The sequence below is a fragment of the Siniperca chuatsi genome, linkage group LG6, assembly GCF_020085105.1.
Source record: "Siniperca chuatsi isolate FFG_IHB_CAS linkage group LG6, ASM2008510v1, whole genome shotgun sequence".
Classification (NCBI taxonomy): Eukaryota; Metazoa; Chordata; class Actinopteri; order Centrarchiformes; family Sinipercidae; genus Siniperca; species Siniperca chuatsi.
Genome location: NC_058047.1, coordinates 10,190,934 through 10,209,913, shown reverse-complemented (window position 1 = coordinate 10,209,913; position 18,980 = coordinate 10,190,934). Strand labels below are relative to the sequence as shown.

Here is an 18,980-nt window from a genome sequence, read left to right as displayed (position 1 = left end):
TTTAATGACGTTGAAATTGAAGGAAATCCTGTGGTTTTAGCAATTTGCCTACCACTGCTTGGTTTAGATGATTAAATCCACATGATTAAATTATGTAAAATTCTGAAATGATTTAGCACTTTTATGTCGAAAATGATTTCGATTTGGTATCGATATGAAAGCAGGCTTTGTGTTGCTGTGCTCCACATCTTTGTCAGATTGATTGATCTAGTTTGACTATAGACCTATCTAATTATTTATTCACACAAACCTCTGCTCTCACAGCAGCGAAATTAGAGCTGCACTTATTTGACTTGAGTCTCATACAGTGTGAACTCGTGTATATGCGATAAGTGATTTATTATTATTTTTTAAGAGCTATATGTGCTCGAACCCACCTATAACTTTGTTTGCAAAATGCGGGTTACTCGTCTTTTGGGGGTAAAATAAATCTTTAGGATCTGAATTCATACATTATAGCTTAGTTGTAAAAGTATAAGCCAAATGAAGACGTGGCGTTTAAAGGGGGAAAACCATCTGATTTTCCAGAAGAAGCCTAAATCTTGTTGTAGCTCATATAATAATAGTTGTTTGCCATTTGGCGACCAGCGACTCCAGATTATGTAGTCTATCCTTCTTTACGACTGCATCACACATTATAGGCTAACCTACACGCTGAGTAGGCCATTGGCTCGTGGCTTCCCATTTTCTATGCGTTGTGTGTGTGCTGTGCTGCGTGGAGGGCTGCCTGCATACGGGCAAGGAATATTTAAATGTCTTGTGTTTTAATTGACGCTCGAACTAGAAGTGTAAGCTCAGAAACGAGGAACAGCCCCCATCTACCGGCAGCGTCTCCTCTGTCTCCTCTGCACACTGCGAACAGTCCGGAGCTCCTCAGCCTGCACGCTGCACAGGGATCTCTCACACAGCACAGCCTCAGGTAAGACCTTTTCAATGTGTCTTCATGGGGAAATAATAATACAAGGTTGTTGGGGGGGTTTTTTAACAAAAAACGACGGAGGAGAGCGTGTGAAGCAATGCGCGACCGATCTGATGCTTGATAAATAGGCTACAATGGCATGGGTAATATTCAGCGGGATAAGCAGGGATGTGGTGGAAGGTAAACTCTCTCAAGCTTTATTTTTATTTACGGAATGCTGTAAACCAATATTTTTTTACCCTGACAATAATCCTAATTATGTAAATATATATAACATAGGAGTTTGTAAGTGGTGTCCAAATCATGCAAGTTGGACGGAACTGGAACATATAAATATAAGAGGCTTTTCTTAAAATATAGGCTAGTCGTTTTGTTTGCATTGGTGGGTGAGATATGAGATTTTATTTTCTTTAGTTATGTGAAAAACCTCTGTGGCCCACTGAGCCACCCTGGGTTTACACGCCATTTTAAACATGGTTGTTAACACTGTTTTCATTTTTAAAAAGCGTCAAAGGTTTGAAATGGAGCTCAATACAGTGCACGAATATGCAGCGTTTATTATGTTTTAAAGCCTTCATTGGGTCAAACAAGAGCACAAATCTTGAATTAGGGCAAATCATTCTCAGTAACTAAACGAAAAATGACACAGAATCGCCCAGATTAATCTTCTTCAGTTTATTTAAAGCCAGTAATGAAATATAGGTAACATAAATTACTCGATTGCTTAATTAATATGATATATTTAGAAAACGCTTCGAAAGAGAACTGTTATTTCCAAATCAAGTAAATAATGTCACAATTATTAGTGTTTTGGTAAAAGCGTGATTTCGTGAATTGGCTTTGGTTTGTCTCTGCAGACTTTCTCCAAATGACACACTATGAATTGAAATAAAAAAAAACCGGGCCATTAGTATATATTTAGTTTCAGGTAATTTACTACTTCGATACAAAGAAAAGGAGACGAAACAAAACGATAACACAAGACATTATTCCCTCACCCCCTTGGTGTTCACTGACACATTGTTAAACCCTCTTCAGTCAAATGAAATGTCACTGCTGGAGGCAACGGGTCAAAACAGCCTTCTTTATCGACATTAACGATATGATACATGTGCATACAGTATTTATATTTTACTATGTGAATAAGTCCATATTTTGAAATCTCTTTTAATTTCCGGAGAGAAGGAGAAAAAAAAAAAACAACAAAAAAAAAAACAGCAGACAGATTAAATTTTACACAATGCTGAGTTGATCACTCCTCTCAGGGTGTCTTTGTCCAGGTGAAATGAAACCCGTGTGTCCCCTTTGAGTCTCTTTTCACCGCTCTGTGGCTGGTGTTAAGACACTGACAGGGCGCAAATTAACGTTATGCTTTTCAGAACAGCTGCAGGTCCGGCCCGTCCAGGAGGGTTCAGGTCTCGTCTTATAGCGCTGTTATCAAGGGGCCTCCAATTAAAGTCAACACAACTTCATGGTGGGTGGGTGGGGGGGCGGGGGCGGGCTGGGGATTAGCCTACACATTATAATGTAACACGTCTTGAGATGAAGCATCCACACCTGCAAACCCCCCTGAGCCTCAGTAAATCTATTAATGGGACTAAAGCCGAGTCACAGATTCAGCCAGTGTATCTATTGTTTTATGGAGCCATTTTCAGCCACCGACCTTGCAGAGTCCATAGCTGTTATCCGGAGTTCAGCTGTAAAGGCCTGGGTTGTGTTAGTCAAAATACAGACCTTGCTGCCTCATTTTCGGTTTGTTGTCACCGTATTTGGCCTGTGTACTGGACAGTAAAGCCATTCAGTCTGCCTTTTTTATTTGCGTGAGTTTTCACACCCTTTAAAACACACAGATCTTTATTGTGCAGCTTCACAGTCGCTTCCATAACGTAGATTAGGCCTGTATTAAGAATTAAAAAACACGTGAATTTCTAAAAATGACTTATTTTTGCGCTACCTCCATATCACTGCTTGTTGCATAGCCTGTAAGATGAATGAAATAGGTTTCCAGATGTGATCCTGTTTCTGTTATCATCAGATCAACTCTCCTGCAGGTAAACAAGATTTTGGCCTAATTCAAGAGACAGAGAAAAAACAAGGGCCGTGTTAATGAATGCTCTGCAGTGAATAATTCTTGATTCAATTGAACATTTAATGGAGAGAAAACTGATCTTGTACTGAAAAGACTGACATATATTTATATATTTTTAAAAAAAGAGTTTGCTTCATCGCCTCATCAAATTAAGTCTGTTATCTATAGAGCATCAAAATGCTCAGGGAAAAAAAACAGCTGGTGTGTGATTATCTTATTTGAGTAAAGAGGTTGTAACGGCGTAGGATGCTTTTATTTTTAACCAAAGTCTTATTCAGTTGTGTTAAAAAATTCCTTGTCTTTCAAATTGTTTAATACAATCCGTCCCCGCCCTCTAGCCTATCACTGATCATTGCCCCGCCCCAAACAGTACAGTTATACCACACGCACACACACACACACACACACAGTTATTATGTTATTTTGGGACAACCAAACACCTGATAAAGAACGAATTAAAACCCTAAAACTGTGAAGTTTTTCAAATGTAACACCTCAAACTCTAAAGTAAACCAAATAAATAGTCCTCACACGTCAGCTACTCCTATTTCTGACCCTTTTAATAAAACTCCAAAGGCTTTTATTGTACTTCAGATGCATATTATTTGTTTAAGATATGTTAGATAAATACAATATTTACACTCAAAATACTCTTAAGTCCATTTCAGTTTATGCATCTTATGACTACACTCCAGCATCCTCTCCTGTAAATGGGGGAATAAAAGTAATGAAAATGTCAATACCATAAAATAGTGGTCCTTCGCTCAGCCAGAATCTGGAGTTTTTCAGGGAAGAGTGACAGCTCTTTGTTGGTGAATGAAACTCAGTGGCGATGGAGAGAGAGAGGGAGGGAGAGACACAGAGTGAGAGGAGAGAGAGAGGGAGAGAGAGAGAGAGGGGAACTCCTCCTACCAAATTATTCAGACTGGGCAGGCTTTGCGGGCTCTTCACAAATAGGACACGGTTCTCAAATCCAGGCAGTCCCAACCTGACCTCCAAGCACCAAGGAACCCCTGACTGGGAACTCGGGAGAGAGAAATCACCAGAAAGAAACAACAAAAACTTTGTGTCATTATTTTTGGCGAGTGTTCACACTGTAGCCCCCCTCCCCTCCTCCCTCCCCACCACCACTACCACTTCCACACCGGTTTGTCGCATCATTTGGACTATATATTTTTTTCTGGAGGAGAGACATTCACGGGAAGAAGAAAAAACTGGTGCACCACTACCACTCCTCCTGTCCCACCCATGTTGTAGTTTCTTCGGTTTTCTTTTCTTCCAGTTGCCTTTGCACTCTGGCGAGGAGGTGATCTGAATCTCTGGGGTTGTGTTGTTGTTTTGTGTGCCTCTCTCAGAGCCTCAGAGCCCATTTGGATGCGCTGAGAGAGCGGGGCGCAGCGCTGCAGTACAGTATATGGAAGTTGTGGGCTGCAAGGCAGAGGCAGGCAGTTGCACGTTGCGTCCAGGACCGGGAGCCATGCTTTTCCACGGGATCTCCGGGGATCACATCCAAGGGATCATGGAGGAGATGGAGAGAAGGTCGAAAACGGAGTCGCGCCTGGCGAAGGGCATGCAGCTCAACGGGAGAGAGTCGGTAAGAGCCTGGTCGACCTGTGTTTGAATTCATGTTAAAACGGTTACTGCATAAACGACGACTGAGGTGCCGTTAAACCTACAAGGAAATGTTGCTCTTGTTTTGGGGTAAGTAGGAGACCAGTGAGGAAGATTTGTCAGTTACTTCTGTGTGTTCAATAATGGTAAAATATTTGAGTCTACATCTGTATCTAAAATGTCCTTTCTCTTGGATAGCGATTTACATTTCCTATTATTTCAATAGCAACTTTATATGCAGTTGTCTCTAAATATATTTGAAACACACTATTGTTCTTGACACCAAATAAAACATTGTACATTAGAGCAGTAATATTTTGTTTTTCTGTTGACACATTTAGAAAATTTAATTCTATCAATTAAATAAGGTGACAAAAACATTGTAAATATTATTACTATTATTATTTTATTATTATTATAGCTACCTACATTTGAGTTTTTTATGTTAACTGGAAAAAAATATTCTTTACATTTTTTGAATAGGCGTATTTTAAATATATGTTTCTTCTCAAAATAAAATTGGAGATTAAACTAAAAAAATGTTGGGTTAGCAATACAAATATTTGTCATTCTCGATATTCAGTTAATTTCAGAGACACAGTTCTTTCATAGTTGGTCATGGTTATTCCTTCAGGGGGACCTATGAATACTCCGAGCCTGCATTTGTTTAACAGCGTGTTTAAAGTGCTCTTCAAAAGGCCTTGCCTTGATAGATGAAAAAAGTTTAATTTCATGGCCAGAAAGCTACTAAAGGCCTTCTGCTTCTCCTTTTGCATAATGTATGTTGCATAAGATTTCCCCACCAGTCTTTGGAAGGAAGTAGTTGCCATGAACTTTTCTCTCTCTTTGACTTAGACCATGCCTTCTATGAGCCCGGAGAAGCCTGCTCTGTGTGCCGGCTGTGGCGGCAAGATTTCGGATAGATACTACCTCCTGGCCGTGGACAAACAGTGGCACCTGCGGTGTCTCAAATGCTGTGAATGTAAACTAGCGCTGGAGTCGGAGCTTACGTGTTTTGCCAAGGATGGGAGTATCTATTGCAAGGAGGATTACTACAGGTAAGAAAAATGAAGGTTAATCATTTACATAATTTTAACTTTTAGTCTAAAATGTAGTCTCTGTGTCTGTAACGCACGCGCGTACACCCATGCACACAGTGGCCCATTTATGCTACTGGCTTTATAGGAAAATGCATTTTAAACTCTTAAATGAACAAATAACGATTTTTTAAAAATGTATTTATTTTTTACAAAAACGTTTGTACAGCCACTGTTAGCTCTCATTCAACAGGCGGTGGCTGTTCACCTGGAATTATGTTGAAGCCTTTCAATAAAAAAATAAATAAAAATAAAATCCTAACAGTCTCCCAGGAGTCCTGCATGGTGTTAATTGGAAATATGTTATGATATGATATTGTACTTTTATTCGTTTGTGGTTCAGATGCCATAGTTTCTATGGCTCTGAGTGTAATGTAAACTACATTAACTTAATGTATGAGTCACCCTGTCAGAAACAAAGGAGTAGGCCTACACTATTGTACATTTAAATCGTTTCCGTTTAAAATTAATCTACATTAGTGGCTTTTGTCAGCATGTGCAGTGACGCTAGAGTATGGAACATAGCCAATGAAAAAAATGCTGTTATGGGTCAGATATGTTATCCCATATTTTAACATAGGCTACATTTATAGAGCTTTGCACAGGCCAGAATGTTATTTGCAATGCAGTATAATAGTAAAATAACCCATGAAAGAAAAGAGATGCTGAAATGTGTTAGGTGTCTCACCATTCTAACACTATGGTTTCGCCTTTTGCCTACCTGTAGCCCTTTGTGTTTAACGTCCACTGCACTGCCAAGAGCTTAGCAATTGTAGCTTTCATCACTGAGGCTGTAGACTGACTTTTTATGCTTACTTATTTAAGAGAGAAAATATTCGTAGGACTACATATAAACTATTTTTACACTAAACAAAATGTGGCCTGTCGACCAGCCGTCACTCAGTTGTAGGCCAGATGTGGCTGTATTAGCTCAGAATGTAACCTCAACATATAGACCTGTTATAGCAATGTCATATGCACTAAAGCTGCGTCAGATATACACACCCTTTTGTCACTGAAATGTACAATAAAAGTATATGTGCCAAAAACCTAGTCAGCCGATTTTAGCCAATGACAGCGCAGGTTATATTTTGGTAAAATTGCCCAGCGCTTCTGTCTTCTGTCCCATTTGGTCTCTTTGTATGAGGAGTCTTGACTATTTGTCTGTTCCAGAAGGTTCTCCGTGCAGAGGTGCGCGCGCTGCCACCTCGGGATATCGGCCTCGGAGATGGTGATGCGGGCGCGCGACTCCGTGTACCACCTGAGCTGCTTCACGTGCACCACTTGCAACAAGACGCTGACCACGGGTGACCACTTCGGCATGAAGGACAGCCTGGTGTACTGCCGACTCCATTTCGAGACGCTGGTGCAGGGACCGGACTACCACCCCCAGCTCAACTTCGCCGAGCTGGCAGCTAAGGGCGGCGGCCTCACCCTACCCTACTTCAACGGCACTGGTACGGCACAGAAGGGAAGGCCGCGCAAGAGGAAGAGCCCGGCCATGGGGATAGATATACCCAGCTACACAGGTGAGACAGACGCTGCTCGGAGGAGGGCCTCACGTCAAGAACACGCAAACACGTAGCCTACATGTTAAATAATGTGTAAAAGTTGCTAAAGTAAGTTAGCTATAGCCTTTAACCCTTTGCCCTATAGCCTACTATATGGACAGACCCAGTAGCGGTGGTGCAACCAACAGCAAAACACACCGAGCTTTTTCCCAACTCTAATCAGCTCTATGGAATCAATGTGAAATGAAACACTAAGCTATTCCTCACGTAGATTAAATCCTTCTGAAACCCACTGAAAGACCCCGCTTGGTTCATTGACCCTCGTTTTGGAACCCTTTGCTGCATTGTGGGTTATCTTCACTAACATCTATATGGTTCTCGGACTTTGCTCACCAAAGTGTCGTCTATTAATTCAATTTTACTACTTAAGTTTTTTTAAAATACGACAGCAAAAATTCTTAAAGTCAAATCCCTCACAAATAAATAAAAAATAATGTGAAAACGTAATTTAAAAAAATTTAAATTCAGGGCAGCATACATGTTTTTTTCCATTACGCAGAAGACCCTCGCTTTTTAATCCACACGGTTCCTCACTGCCCCAGCTGTAAGGTGTATGTCTGACATGAATACATCTGTCCTGTAGGCAATGCAAATGTAGTTGAAGATTGCCTGTGTAACTGCGTCTGCAGCCGTTGGCTAATTGATGTGCAGCTTTCTGTCCACGCGTATTTAACGCACAGTTTATGTGCTTTAGACTGTGGTGTGTGTTGCACGGACAATGGTCGAAATTTGACCTCGCCATCAACTTTGGTCAGCGACTTTTATAACTAAGACTAATTTAGGTCAAAATAAATGTGTAGAATGGGTGTGACGAGGGTAAATGTAGTTTGGGACTGTTAAACTGTAAAAATCGTGGTCAATCTCATGTTTTGCAAGTCTTTGTTGAAAGACAGATAAACTATTATCACAGTCAACATTAAGCTACTGTTAAATGTAGGTTTCATCTAAAATCTGGCTTTGAATCGCTGAATGTTATAACCCGACCCCCACCCCCCTGCAGCGTCCCCATTTTGTTGTCGCTTTCTGCGAATTAGTGTGCGGTTGAGAAAGTTTGTCATTGTGCGACAAGTTTCCTCTGTTCCTGGTGAATAGGGAGGAATAAGGGTAATCTGCGCGTTAATTGTTCTTCGTTAATTGAAGGTGACGTTGGAATCCCTGGCCTCCTGTGCGGCGGTCAGCACAGTTCTCAGGGACGCAGCAGCGCCGTGCAGAGGGGCCTGCTGCAGGGAGAGGCCAGGGGCTCACAACGCAGCACTGTACAGTTAGCACTCCGGCTGAAAGGGCTTTGGTTTGTTTTTCGCAAACACAATTCCAAGAGATTATGCAAATCCTAACGTTCTCATGGATGCCTTGATAGGAAAATAACTATTGCTGCACTGTGATTTTTTCTTTAATAGCAGGATGTACCACAACAAAGGGTTAAAATGTAAGGCAGCCACAACAGGTAAAAATACCGCAAAGGAAAATCCCAGAGAAAAACATAAAATACTGATGACGTCCCTGTGAACTAATTATTAAGCACCACAGAAACAGAAAAGGGCCCAGTGGGGATATTATCTCTTTCATTTGGGATATTTAAATATAATAGAATATAATAGAATATTTTCTCATTTAAAAAGAGGCTTATTGGCCTCGTTAAGATTAAGTGGCATGCCTTTGGTCCGGTTTTGAAATGTTAAATATTCCAATTATGTGATGGATTTATGACCTTACAACATTCAAATTAGCCCATAAACTAAAAATGTTAAATTTCATAGAAAATAAAAAAAATAAGATTAATTAAATTATGGAACAACTGAAAGATTTCGTTTTGATATTTTCTCTTTTCCAACGTGCTCTTTTTCCTGTGTTGTGCACACATGCCTTTTATACCTTTCTCATTATAGTCTCAGACTGCTCAGGTTAATATATCGTTCTGCAGATCAGGAAACTCATATTCATGACAAATAGGATGAGGTTTTGTTTGAGGTTTTGTTTCTGCTTTAGCGAGCACATTCATGTTCGTTCTCACCAGGGAAAGGTGTTGGTCCACTGAGTATTCCACACCACTCTGTAAAGTTTGGTCTTGTTTGGATATAGAGACCCCTAGTGGGTAATATCTAGTGAAACACAATCCAGTGAAGGCTGGAACAGAAGAACATAGATGTCAATGATTGTCATATTAATGGTGTGTGTATAAGTGTCACAAGAAGAAGTTTCATGTAACAAAAAACATAATTCACGCCAAAACATGCACCATAACATAAAACAACATTAAAACATGTAGCTCGTAGTTTATTACATCTGTATCTGCCTTATTCAAACTGATTTGTCATTCGAACCAATAATTTTTGAGAGAGTGTTTGTGCTGCATCCTTATGATGAAATGTTGGTTTAATTAATTTGATATTTTATCAGCCAATGAGAAAAACAACTGGTCAGCATTTTATTTATAAGGAGACAAGAAAATCAATACAACCTACGATATAATTTAGAAATCCTATTCTTATGTGCTGGCTATGTTTCCTCTCTTTTTGCAGTAAAGTAAGAGATGAGATCTTATTAAGACCTACTCTACTAGATTCTATAGGAAAATCAAAATCAAAAAACAATTGATTATCATTACTTATATGTCATTGCATGTGTTGGTTGCAATCATGTTCAACACTCAGTCACATGCGAATTTAACTTGTAGTATTAATATTAGTATACTAAGTATTAATTTGTCGTTGAAATTTTCTCTGTCACAGCAGTATATAATTATGCTAAAATCTAATTTGTAAAACAAGTGAAATAAGGTGTTAAGATTTCTTTCTGCAGTGATAAAGGTTTCGGCAGCACTGCTTAGCCAAACATGCGTTTAATTTAGTGGATCCGTTTTTGCAATTCACCATCTTTAAGTATTTTACACATGCAGTACCAAGCTATTGATAAATCGAGCCCATTAGTCTTTGTAAACACAAGCAGAAATAATTTAGCCCGGTCCCAGTGTATTGTTAAAATGCATCATTCTGCTTTTTCTGAAATCTAATAACACAGATTGTACTAGAACCACAATAATCACAACTTCCAATGCGTTACAATATGTATAGAGGTTAGATTAATTTCAGTTAAGTCAGTTCAGTTAGTTCCTTGACAGTCACTTATTCGCATATTCTAATTGCATGTTATGTATATACACCAAACTTTCATTATTTACCATGATGGCATGTGATAGATCTGTTAACATAACAAGTCAATGGAAAGGTATGAACTTTCCACAATCAAGTCCATATGTGATAGCCTTAATCTAATGCACTTAATTGTTTCGTGTCTTTCCCGGTAAAACCTGACCACGTAACAAGATATTCAATTTAATATTGAGCCTTAAAAGTAGCGTAATGTTTTCATTAGTGACCATTACAAATAATTAGATTTAAGCAGTTTCCTGATTTGAATAATGCTATCTTGATAGTAGTGGAGTGATCTGCTTTATTACCAGTTAGTTGTCTATCACTTGTTGAGCACAGTGAAAATTAATTCAGACGCAAAAGACTAGTTTTTAGAAAACAAAATCACTTGCTGAGCTGAACATTTTTTTGCAGTTGTTCCTTTCGGACTCTGAGCCACCCCTGTGCTCTGCTCTCTGCCCTCTCAGGCTGTAACGAGAACGACACTGATCACTTGGACCGGGACCAGCAGTCCTACCCTCCAACACAGAAGACCAAACGCATGCGGACCTCCTTCAAACACCATCAGCTGCGGACAATGAAATCCTACTTTGCCATCAACCACAACCCAGATGCCAAGGACTTAAAGCAGCTGGCCCAGAAAACAGGCCTCACTAAGAGAGTTCTACAGGTAAGCAGAGAGCCATTCTTCTTACTGATCTGATCACCCCATATCTGTGTCTGCACCCCACTCCTCCTCCATGTCCCTCTCATTTCACACCAATATTATCATTGAAGCCATCTCTTTGATTTTGTTTGTTTGGTTGGTCCATTTAGTCGTTAGATGTATATCCAGGGGTTTTTATCTGAGATTTTGTAGATTCTTAAATGTTATTTTTTGGGAAAGAGAGGAGAAAAGTTGTTCTTAGTGTAGAAATTTAAGTGTAAAACTGTAGCTGATTATAATAATGAGAGTGCACATGTTCTTTTTATCTGTGGAACAGAAAAGGGTGTAATTCAACTCTCACAGATAAAAAATTTAAAAGGATAGAATTACTGTTTTGATTTGCTATTAAAATCCACATTCTTATATTCAGTGTTCAGGAGCTAACTGGTTCATTGTTATCTGCCCCATAAGCTCAAAATAATGTATGAAAATTGCCATATAAAGATTTATATACGTAAGGCAAGGGCAACTTGATACAGTAATAGCTGTGATAACTTGATATGTAAACTACTGTACGAATGATTTGATACTTTCTTTTTAAAAATTAATCTTAAACACAAAAAGTAAAAGCCACATTGGGATTGGTTTGCAGGTTTGGTTCCAAAACGCAAGAGCCAAATTCAGAAGGAACGTTTTGCGACAGGAGAATGGAGGTGTTGATAAGGCTGATGGCACCTCACTCCCTCCACCCTCATCTGACAGTGGGGCCCTGACCCCCCCCTCCAGCGCGGCCACACTAACAGACCTGACAAACCCCTCTATCACTGTAGTGACCTCCGTCACCTCTAGTTTGGACAGCCATGATTCGGGGAGCCCTTCGCAAACTACCTTGACAAATCTTTTCTAACAAGCTATCTTTAGCAGACTGATTTTTTTTTTTATCTGATTTTATTTGGTTGTTTGATTTCCTTTTATTTTCTTTCCTCAATTTACATTTTATTTTTTTAAGTGACACCTTTAAATCTACCAGAGACAGCTCCTTGGAACAGAAAGTGCTGTACTGTGTACACAAACAAGAACAACAAGAGCAAGAACAGCAGCGACCACATTAAAACACAAGGAAGTCATTTTAATGTGTAGCATCTGAAACCGCATGGCAGCGGTGTCTGTAGTTGACTTACAGTATGCAGAGACTGATTTTGAACAGAACATTTTTGAGTTGAAGGCATTGCAAAATTGTCATGGATTCCACAAAAAATAACTAAACTTGAAACTTGTCTGGAAAACTAGATCTTTTACTTGATTTGACTTTATTTGTACATTTGTATTGAATTATGATAAAATGAGCCCTTCCTAATTTATGGTTAATTGGTAAATTTTAAAATAATATGAATATTTTGCCCTCAGAAACCTGTATATGTATGCACTGTGTCCGCACTATCCAATTTAAAGATTTTTTTTTCTGTTTTGGAATAATTTGGGAAATAAACTTGTAGAATGTTCTGTATATGGGTAACTCCAGAAAACAGGCTTTAAATATTTCCGAATGTTTCAGTCTTTAAGACTGAGTTGGATGGAATCAGACATTGAAATATCTCACAGAGCTACATGTAAAATGTCTAAAATGCATTATAAGCACCTAACAATTGCAGCTTATATGGCAGGCAGATGCTGAAACCACATACATTTTTGTCTTGATTCACAAATTTACTGTGATAAAGTGAAGCAAATCCCACAATCTGTACAGTGGTAACTGTTCAACATGTAAAGCAGTCACATAATAATTATAAATCAGTGAGAGAAATTTGGATTGGAGAACAGTTTATGGACACTGTTGTAATCGATTGTTTTCATGACAGAGCACTTTTTTGGATTTGTTCGCCTCATAGATTAACCGTAGTCAAATGGATCATTCCTAGTAAACATATCCATATATCCACAGCTAAACTCAATTGCACAGTGATAATATACTGCCCAGTGAAAAGTGCATTATTGTTTTTATCATGTTGCTCAGGGTAACAATGTGATTTTAAAAGGGAAAAGGAGTAGGGGTGAGAAATTAAGTGGTTGTGACGTTGCAGACTAGATTTGTAGAGCTGACATTAACATTCAAATGACCTCAGATAGGTGAAGTCATAAGAGGCAGCCAGTGGGAAATCATTGTCCATGTGCTCTCCTTTTTGGCCATATTTATACTTTCTTTAATGACACTTGCCACTGAACAGACCAAAAACATGTTTCTTCTGGCTGAAAGATAGAGAGAAAAGAAAGACAGAGCAAATCTTCAATGGAGTTGATACATTTCATTGTGAGCGTCACAATTTGTTCTATTGTAGAACAAAGTGGTACTCTAAATCTACTTAATGAAGTAGATGCCTAACTCAGTTCTACTATGTGCCTTATGCTATAACTTGGAAGAAAGTTTGTGAAATTCAGGATATATGTGTTCTTTGTTAACTGATTCACATCCTTTTGACGCCTCACTAGTTTTGTACTGTTTTGCATCTTATTTCCGAAGATCTTTTTATGGTGTATCCTGTTAAAAAGGGGGCAGCGATGTCATAGAAAGCATTTGTGCACTCTTTCAGATATAGTTGGGTAATCCAAGAACCTTATATATTGATCTTCGTGTTAATAGTTGAGTACAGTAAGTGTTCTATCAAGATTGTCCATGTTTCCCTGTTTCTTGATAAAGATGGTGTATAGAAACTATTTCCCCTTAAATATTTATGGACCAAACGGTTGTTATATATCTTATTAAATTTGTGTGAATAAAAATACTTTGCTTTAAATGGGTTTTATTTTTCATTACACTTGCCATTTTTTGTGTTCTATCTTGAAAACAATTTTTGTTTATCACATCAACAAATGAGAAAGCATTCAGTTATTAATGACCAGTTAAACGTCCTCATTTTTGCTTCCATTTTTAATTTCTATTTCTTATTTTATGATGTTTATGGTTTTTAACGTAATGCCCCATGGATTTGCATCTAAACCCTGCAGTCAAAAATATGAAATTGCTTTTTAATGCATGAACATGGCTTTAAAATTTAAATCAAAGGAATGCTGCAAAGCATATATTGATATATATCTATATATATATAGTATATATTTATGCATAACATATTGGTAAATCTAAAATGAAATAAGAGTAAATGCAGACCCCATAAAGCCAGGTTGCTCTGTAGTTAATATATTCTTACTCTATCATTTCTTTCAGGGAGAACAAATCTTGGGGCATTACAGCCATACATCCCGACGTTTGAAAATTCCCTAAAGTATTAACAGAAGGGGGAAAACTTTGATGGGAATTCCTCACCATTGAAGACAAAGACAATATTAGGATAAGATGATAGCATATTGAGAACAAATAAACAACCAACATAAAACCTGTTTCAGTTGCAAATGTACAACAGTATATGTTTCAAACAAAAGTTTGTCCTGAATGTTTGAATCCATCAACGGAGGAGACCCCACAATGTATGATATTTATGATATCAATGTGAAAGAAAATCTTTCTGTATTGGAATGGTAAATGCACAAAATGATAATAAAATGTATTGTAACATAGTATAAAAAAAACTCCCAGAAAGTCACAGCCGGCATCCAACATGACAATAGTGTAAAACAGAGATGGTATGGATGTTACTGGTACGAACACACACACACACACACACTACACACAACCTTTCTCCCACTGCCTTGCTCCTATGTAAGCACAATATATACCCACAATCTTTGTTCTCCACCATGCACACTGTTACACACACATACACAAATGCACACACGCTGCTGCCCCCATGCACCCCACCCAAGAATCAACTTGCTAAATAGAAGTTTTCTTTTGTCACAAGTGTCATTTCATAAACACATGGCCTCCTTGAAACTCGGCAGCAGGATGCCCATCAAATATGATGAGTGTATGAAGAGGACTGCAGAGCTGGAGCTTTGCCATCTGGCTGTACCGAGGGAAGGAAGTGAAAAAACAAAGCAGATAAAGAAGAGATTCTCATTTTGCATGCGCCTCATCATCTTGTTAACATTTTCCTTGAGATGTATATTATTTCCTTTGATTCATTGTATGATTCATTGTCAGCTGCAAAATAAAGCATATGAAAATGATGTCCCTGATGCCCGTATAGTATCTCACAGTGGAAAAAATGCTCCTATAGATTATATTATATTTTTACTATTTATAATATACAATTCTTTTCAGCTCTATTTCACTCAAACTCCAAAAGTAATTTAAAAGTATAGTCAGACATTTGCACAATATTTTTGTGATAAAGACTAAAAAACAATCAAACAACATTCTGTAGACCAGTTTGAGGCATATATGACAATATACAAACTGTAACAGGCAAAAACATGATTGCTTCAGTTAGTTGTTTGGCAGCGTACTGTCTCATTACTTCGTATGAATGCTGGGTATGCATGCCATGTAAGGTGTGTTGTGGAAAGAGAAGAAAGAAAAAGGGGGAAGGAGGGAGAGAGACTGAAGCCACATGGGGACCAGTAAACAGGCTGTTGTTGAATTCCAACAATGTGGGAAACAGCAAACACTTCAGTCAGTCCAAGAGGAAACCTCAGTCGCTGGGGTGCCTGTGCGCTGTGGCAGCAGGGCTGTGTTCCCTGGGTCTGATGGGAGGACGGCGGGTGGGTTGACACCACAGAGCTACAGGAAGCAGGGCTGGAGCAGAAACACAAACAAACACAGCCAGCCCTGCTCAGTTTTGGAGCTGCATAAAAATTCTGGACAAGGTTATGGCCCTGTGTTGACAAGAATTTCAGGGGTTTGCTGCTGGGCTGTTGGTGACTAGAATGCGTCTTATTGGTAACATTTGCGTGTGTTTCTATAAGCAATGCCTGGTCAGCCACCTCCTTGCCAATAGGATTGCTTCAGCCTATTCCTATTCCTTATTTCCAAAAAACAAATTAAAGAATAGGAAGAATGAAAAAATACAGAGAACTGAATGATGTTCCCTTATGACTGTATTGCACCCAAGCATTTGAACACCACATGTATCTGTGGTCTTTTAACATACTGCAAAACCACGAAATCCAGCTGATATCATAGAGAGATAAACCTAATTTCAACCTGCAATCCTTACTTTTGTATTAATCTCAATGTAAAAAGATAAGTACAACGTTGTCTGTCTGAGCAGAGACCTCAACAGGTAAGAAAGGAGGGCTTCTGCCAACTGACATCCTCCTCCACCTCCTTTATCTCCTCCTCCTGTTAAATGACAGCCTCTGCGTACCATGACTGTACATAAACGATGCTGGGAGTACAGTATGTTTTCTGTCATACAAGCAGTCTGTTCATAAAGCTCGGGTGACTGATATATGTGACACTTAAAAATAAAGAAAAAGACCTGACCATGCTCTACCGTTTAAGCTCAAACATCCCTGTAAAACCAGAAACTAAAAAGATACCACTGCATTTATGGGTAACACATAAGCAGATTTAAATTTAATTCACAAACAGCTGGTTTGGAATAGGTAAACACACTGACCTTTTTAGTATTTTATGTATGTATCACCAAGGACAAAGTAAATTAAATGCACAAGGGGTTCAAAAAGTGCTTAACATGGTTTGACAACAATTAAGGCTGCAGAATTTCTGCAGAAATACAATTTCCCAGAGGTTTGGCCCTTTGTTGGCGACCCATGCAATCCAATAAGTTTGAAACCCAGATACATGCCAGTTTGTCAGGGCTGGCTTTTTACAAACCTGCCAAATTTGTAACATTTGCAACTGAGGCCTGTCTATTTGGTCAGGTCTGCCAGAAAAAAATATGCTACATATAAAGATCAAATGAGAAACCAACTACAAGGATAAGCCCTTTACTCTGCCTGTCATCACAAAAAAGATTAGGGGAAATCTCCATTAATCATGTTGACATCAGATATTGCTCAGTGACAGCCATATAAACCAAATCAACCATACATTCACATTTTACAGTGTCCAACATTTTGTAGGTATCAAAACTATTCTCAGCATGCATGAGGTTGTAGATGGTGAACTGAATCCAGCTGCAAAGCAAAGTGTGTGTGGACATTTTCAGGATTGTTCCCCACTAAGTGATCAGTAAACTCCAGGAAAGTGTGTCTCTGCAGGCACACACACACACACACACACATACACGGTCACACAGACATTACCACACATTATACACACACAGTGACAGGCGACAGGGTCAAAACAAAGTATGGAATGATCACTGAGGCATAGGCCACACCTGCAGTTTACATGTTGTTCAATGTGCTACTGCTTGTGTGTGTGTGTGTGTGTGTGTGTGATATTCTGCCAGTTCCGCCTCAGTTCCCTCCTCTCATTGCTAGGCACCTATTTAACCTCACCTCACACACCAACCACCCTGCTAACACAAATACACACCAGCACTGGGACACACACAAACACCGACACACACAGGTAGATGTCAGAGGGGTGACGATGTGAATGAGACACAGCAAAACTGCGATGTGTGTGTGTGTGTGTGTGAGACTGAGGCCTGCCCCACTGGCTGATACAGAGCAGGTGGAGAGATCATCTGTGCTGGGTGTTTGCCAATGTGTGCACATGCAAGTACACATAACACACACTAAAACACAACACAGACACAAAAAAAGCCATTGAAAAACAGATTTTATAGAGTGATGTAGGCAGAAATAATATGCCAGTTTTGTCCTTCACATTATCAGACTATCTCTCCTGTGCCTCATTTGCGCAGTGCTCTCCACACGCCATAAATCCTCTATTTCTTTGTTGTGCTGTTATTCTATATTTACAGGTATTTGTTATGTGATGCTCACATCTAGACAACCTTGAAAATCCTGCGATCAAGGCTGATAACTACCATTAGCAATTGCACTTTGAAGACAAAACAACATTAATTAGCGTATAAAATGGAAATGCTGCCTCCAAGTTCGCCTGGGTATATGTGGAAGAGAGACAATATTTCATACATATTTCCATCTGTAATCCCTTTCTCTTTTCCTCTGATAGCTGTGCTCTGTGAGGTACATAAACAGGAAGCTCGTCTGCATTGATACGGCATATTTCAGTGTGTGACAGGTCATCTTTGTACTGGTAGAGTGTAACCTCTCAGTTCTTGCTAAACCTTCAGGATGCACACAGCTCCTCTCCCCTCCATCTGCTGGTCTCTATGAAGTCTGCACCCGATCACAGGAGCTTTGACTGCAGCTTCTGTCTCTGCCACATTGCAGTCATACCTAACCCCTGAGCCAGATCAACAACACAGAGGGAAATAAAAAAGACAGAGTGAAAACATCAACATTTTTTTCTTTTTAAGTGTTTAAAATGTGCTTACAGCCCCTGGGTGCAAAATTTTTGCATACTGTATTTAGCAATGAAAAACCAAGGTAGAATTGCACTGAAATGTGTATGTTGAAGAAAACAAAAACAGAACTAGTGTGCATGTGTTGTAATAATATTACAGGGCTTAGCGGTTTTAATCATTGGAATACCCTGTTTTACTAATGATCTGAAATTAGCTTTTTTTCTCTGTATTTAACAAAGATTGATTTTGGCCTATGGTGCTTCTAGATGTTCTCTTGTGGTGTTCATATTCATTAGCAAAAGACATTAGTGGTCAGATTCTTGTAAATTCAACTTAATTGTCATCAGATTACATTAGTAGGCAATTTTGTTCAGAAAAAGGCCCAAAACGTGAGCAAGAGTTTGTTCTAACACATCAGAGTTAAATGTCACGTTTACAGTAAAATGTCTAAAGCATCTCTATAAATCCAACGATTCAACCTTCATCATTTCCCCTGGAGGGAGAACCTTTTCCATCCTGGTTACCTGCAAGCGACACCAGAAAGTTTGAAGGGGAATAGAGTGAAATTGATGACAATACTCTCTTCATGCTACA

General features: G+C 39.0%; 1 protein-coding gene and 1 long non-coding RNA gene across 4 annotated transcripts; one reads left to right on the top strand and one right to left on the bottom strand.

Annotated features, from left to right (window-relative positions):
- The first annotated feature begins 246 nt into the window (after nt 1-246).
- lhx9 (LIM homeobox 9) lies at nt 247-15,204 on the top strand. 3 transcript variants are annotated; one of them, XM_044200011.1, is made up of 6 exons: nt 247-919; nt 4,364-4,602; nt 5,475-5,677; nt 6,890-7,245; nt 10,904-11,106; nt 11,735-13,874. In XM_044200011.1, exons 2-6 carry the CDS (start codon nt 4,423-4,425, stop codon nt 11,987-11,989), a joined length of 1,197 nt encoding a protein of 398 aa, XP_044055946.1. In that variant the 5' UTR covers nt 247-919; nt 4,364-4,422; the 3' UTR covers nt 11,990-13,874. The 3 variants fall into 3 exon arrangements, with proteins under 3 accessions (XP_044055946.1, XP_044055947.1, XP_044055948.1); XM_044200012.1 differs by lacking the exon at nt 247-919 and having other exon boundaries at nt 3,996-4,602; nt 6,893-7,245; XM_044200013.1 differs by lacking the exons at nt 247-919; nt 11,735-13,874 and adding an exon at nt 14,303-15,204 and having other exon boundaries at nt 3,999-4,602.
- Nucleotides 1,990-3,860, bottom strand: LOC122877862. The gene is made up of 2 exons (XR_006378367.1): nt 3,752-3,860; nt 1,990-2,987 (listed from the first exon to the last, which is right to left on the bottom strand). It is a non-coding gene; the product is annotated as an uncharacterized LOC122877862 (long non-coding RNA).
- Nucleotides 15,205-18,980: the final 3,776 nt, after the last annotated feature.

Coding starts and splice junctions, on each gene's coding strand:
- lhx9 (XM_044200011.1), top strand. CDS start 4,423: ATGGAAGTTGTGGGCTGCAAGGCAGAGGCAGGCAGTTGCACGTTGCGT. Junction 4,603..5,474: donor AGCTCAACGGGAGAGAGTCG/GTAAGAGCCTGG, acceptor TCTTTGACTTAG/ACCATGCCTTCTATGAGCCC. Junction 11,107..11,734: donor TCACTAAGAGAGTTCTACAG/GTAAGCAGAGAG, acceptor ATTGGTTTGCAG/GTTTGGTTCCAAAACGCAAG.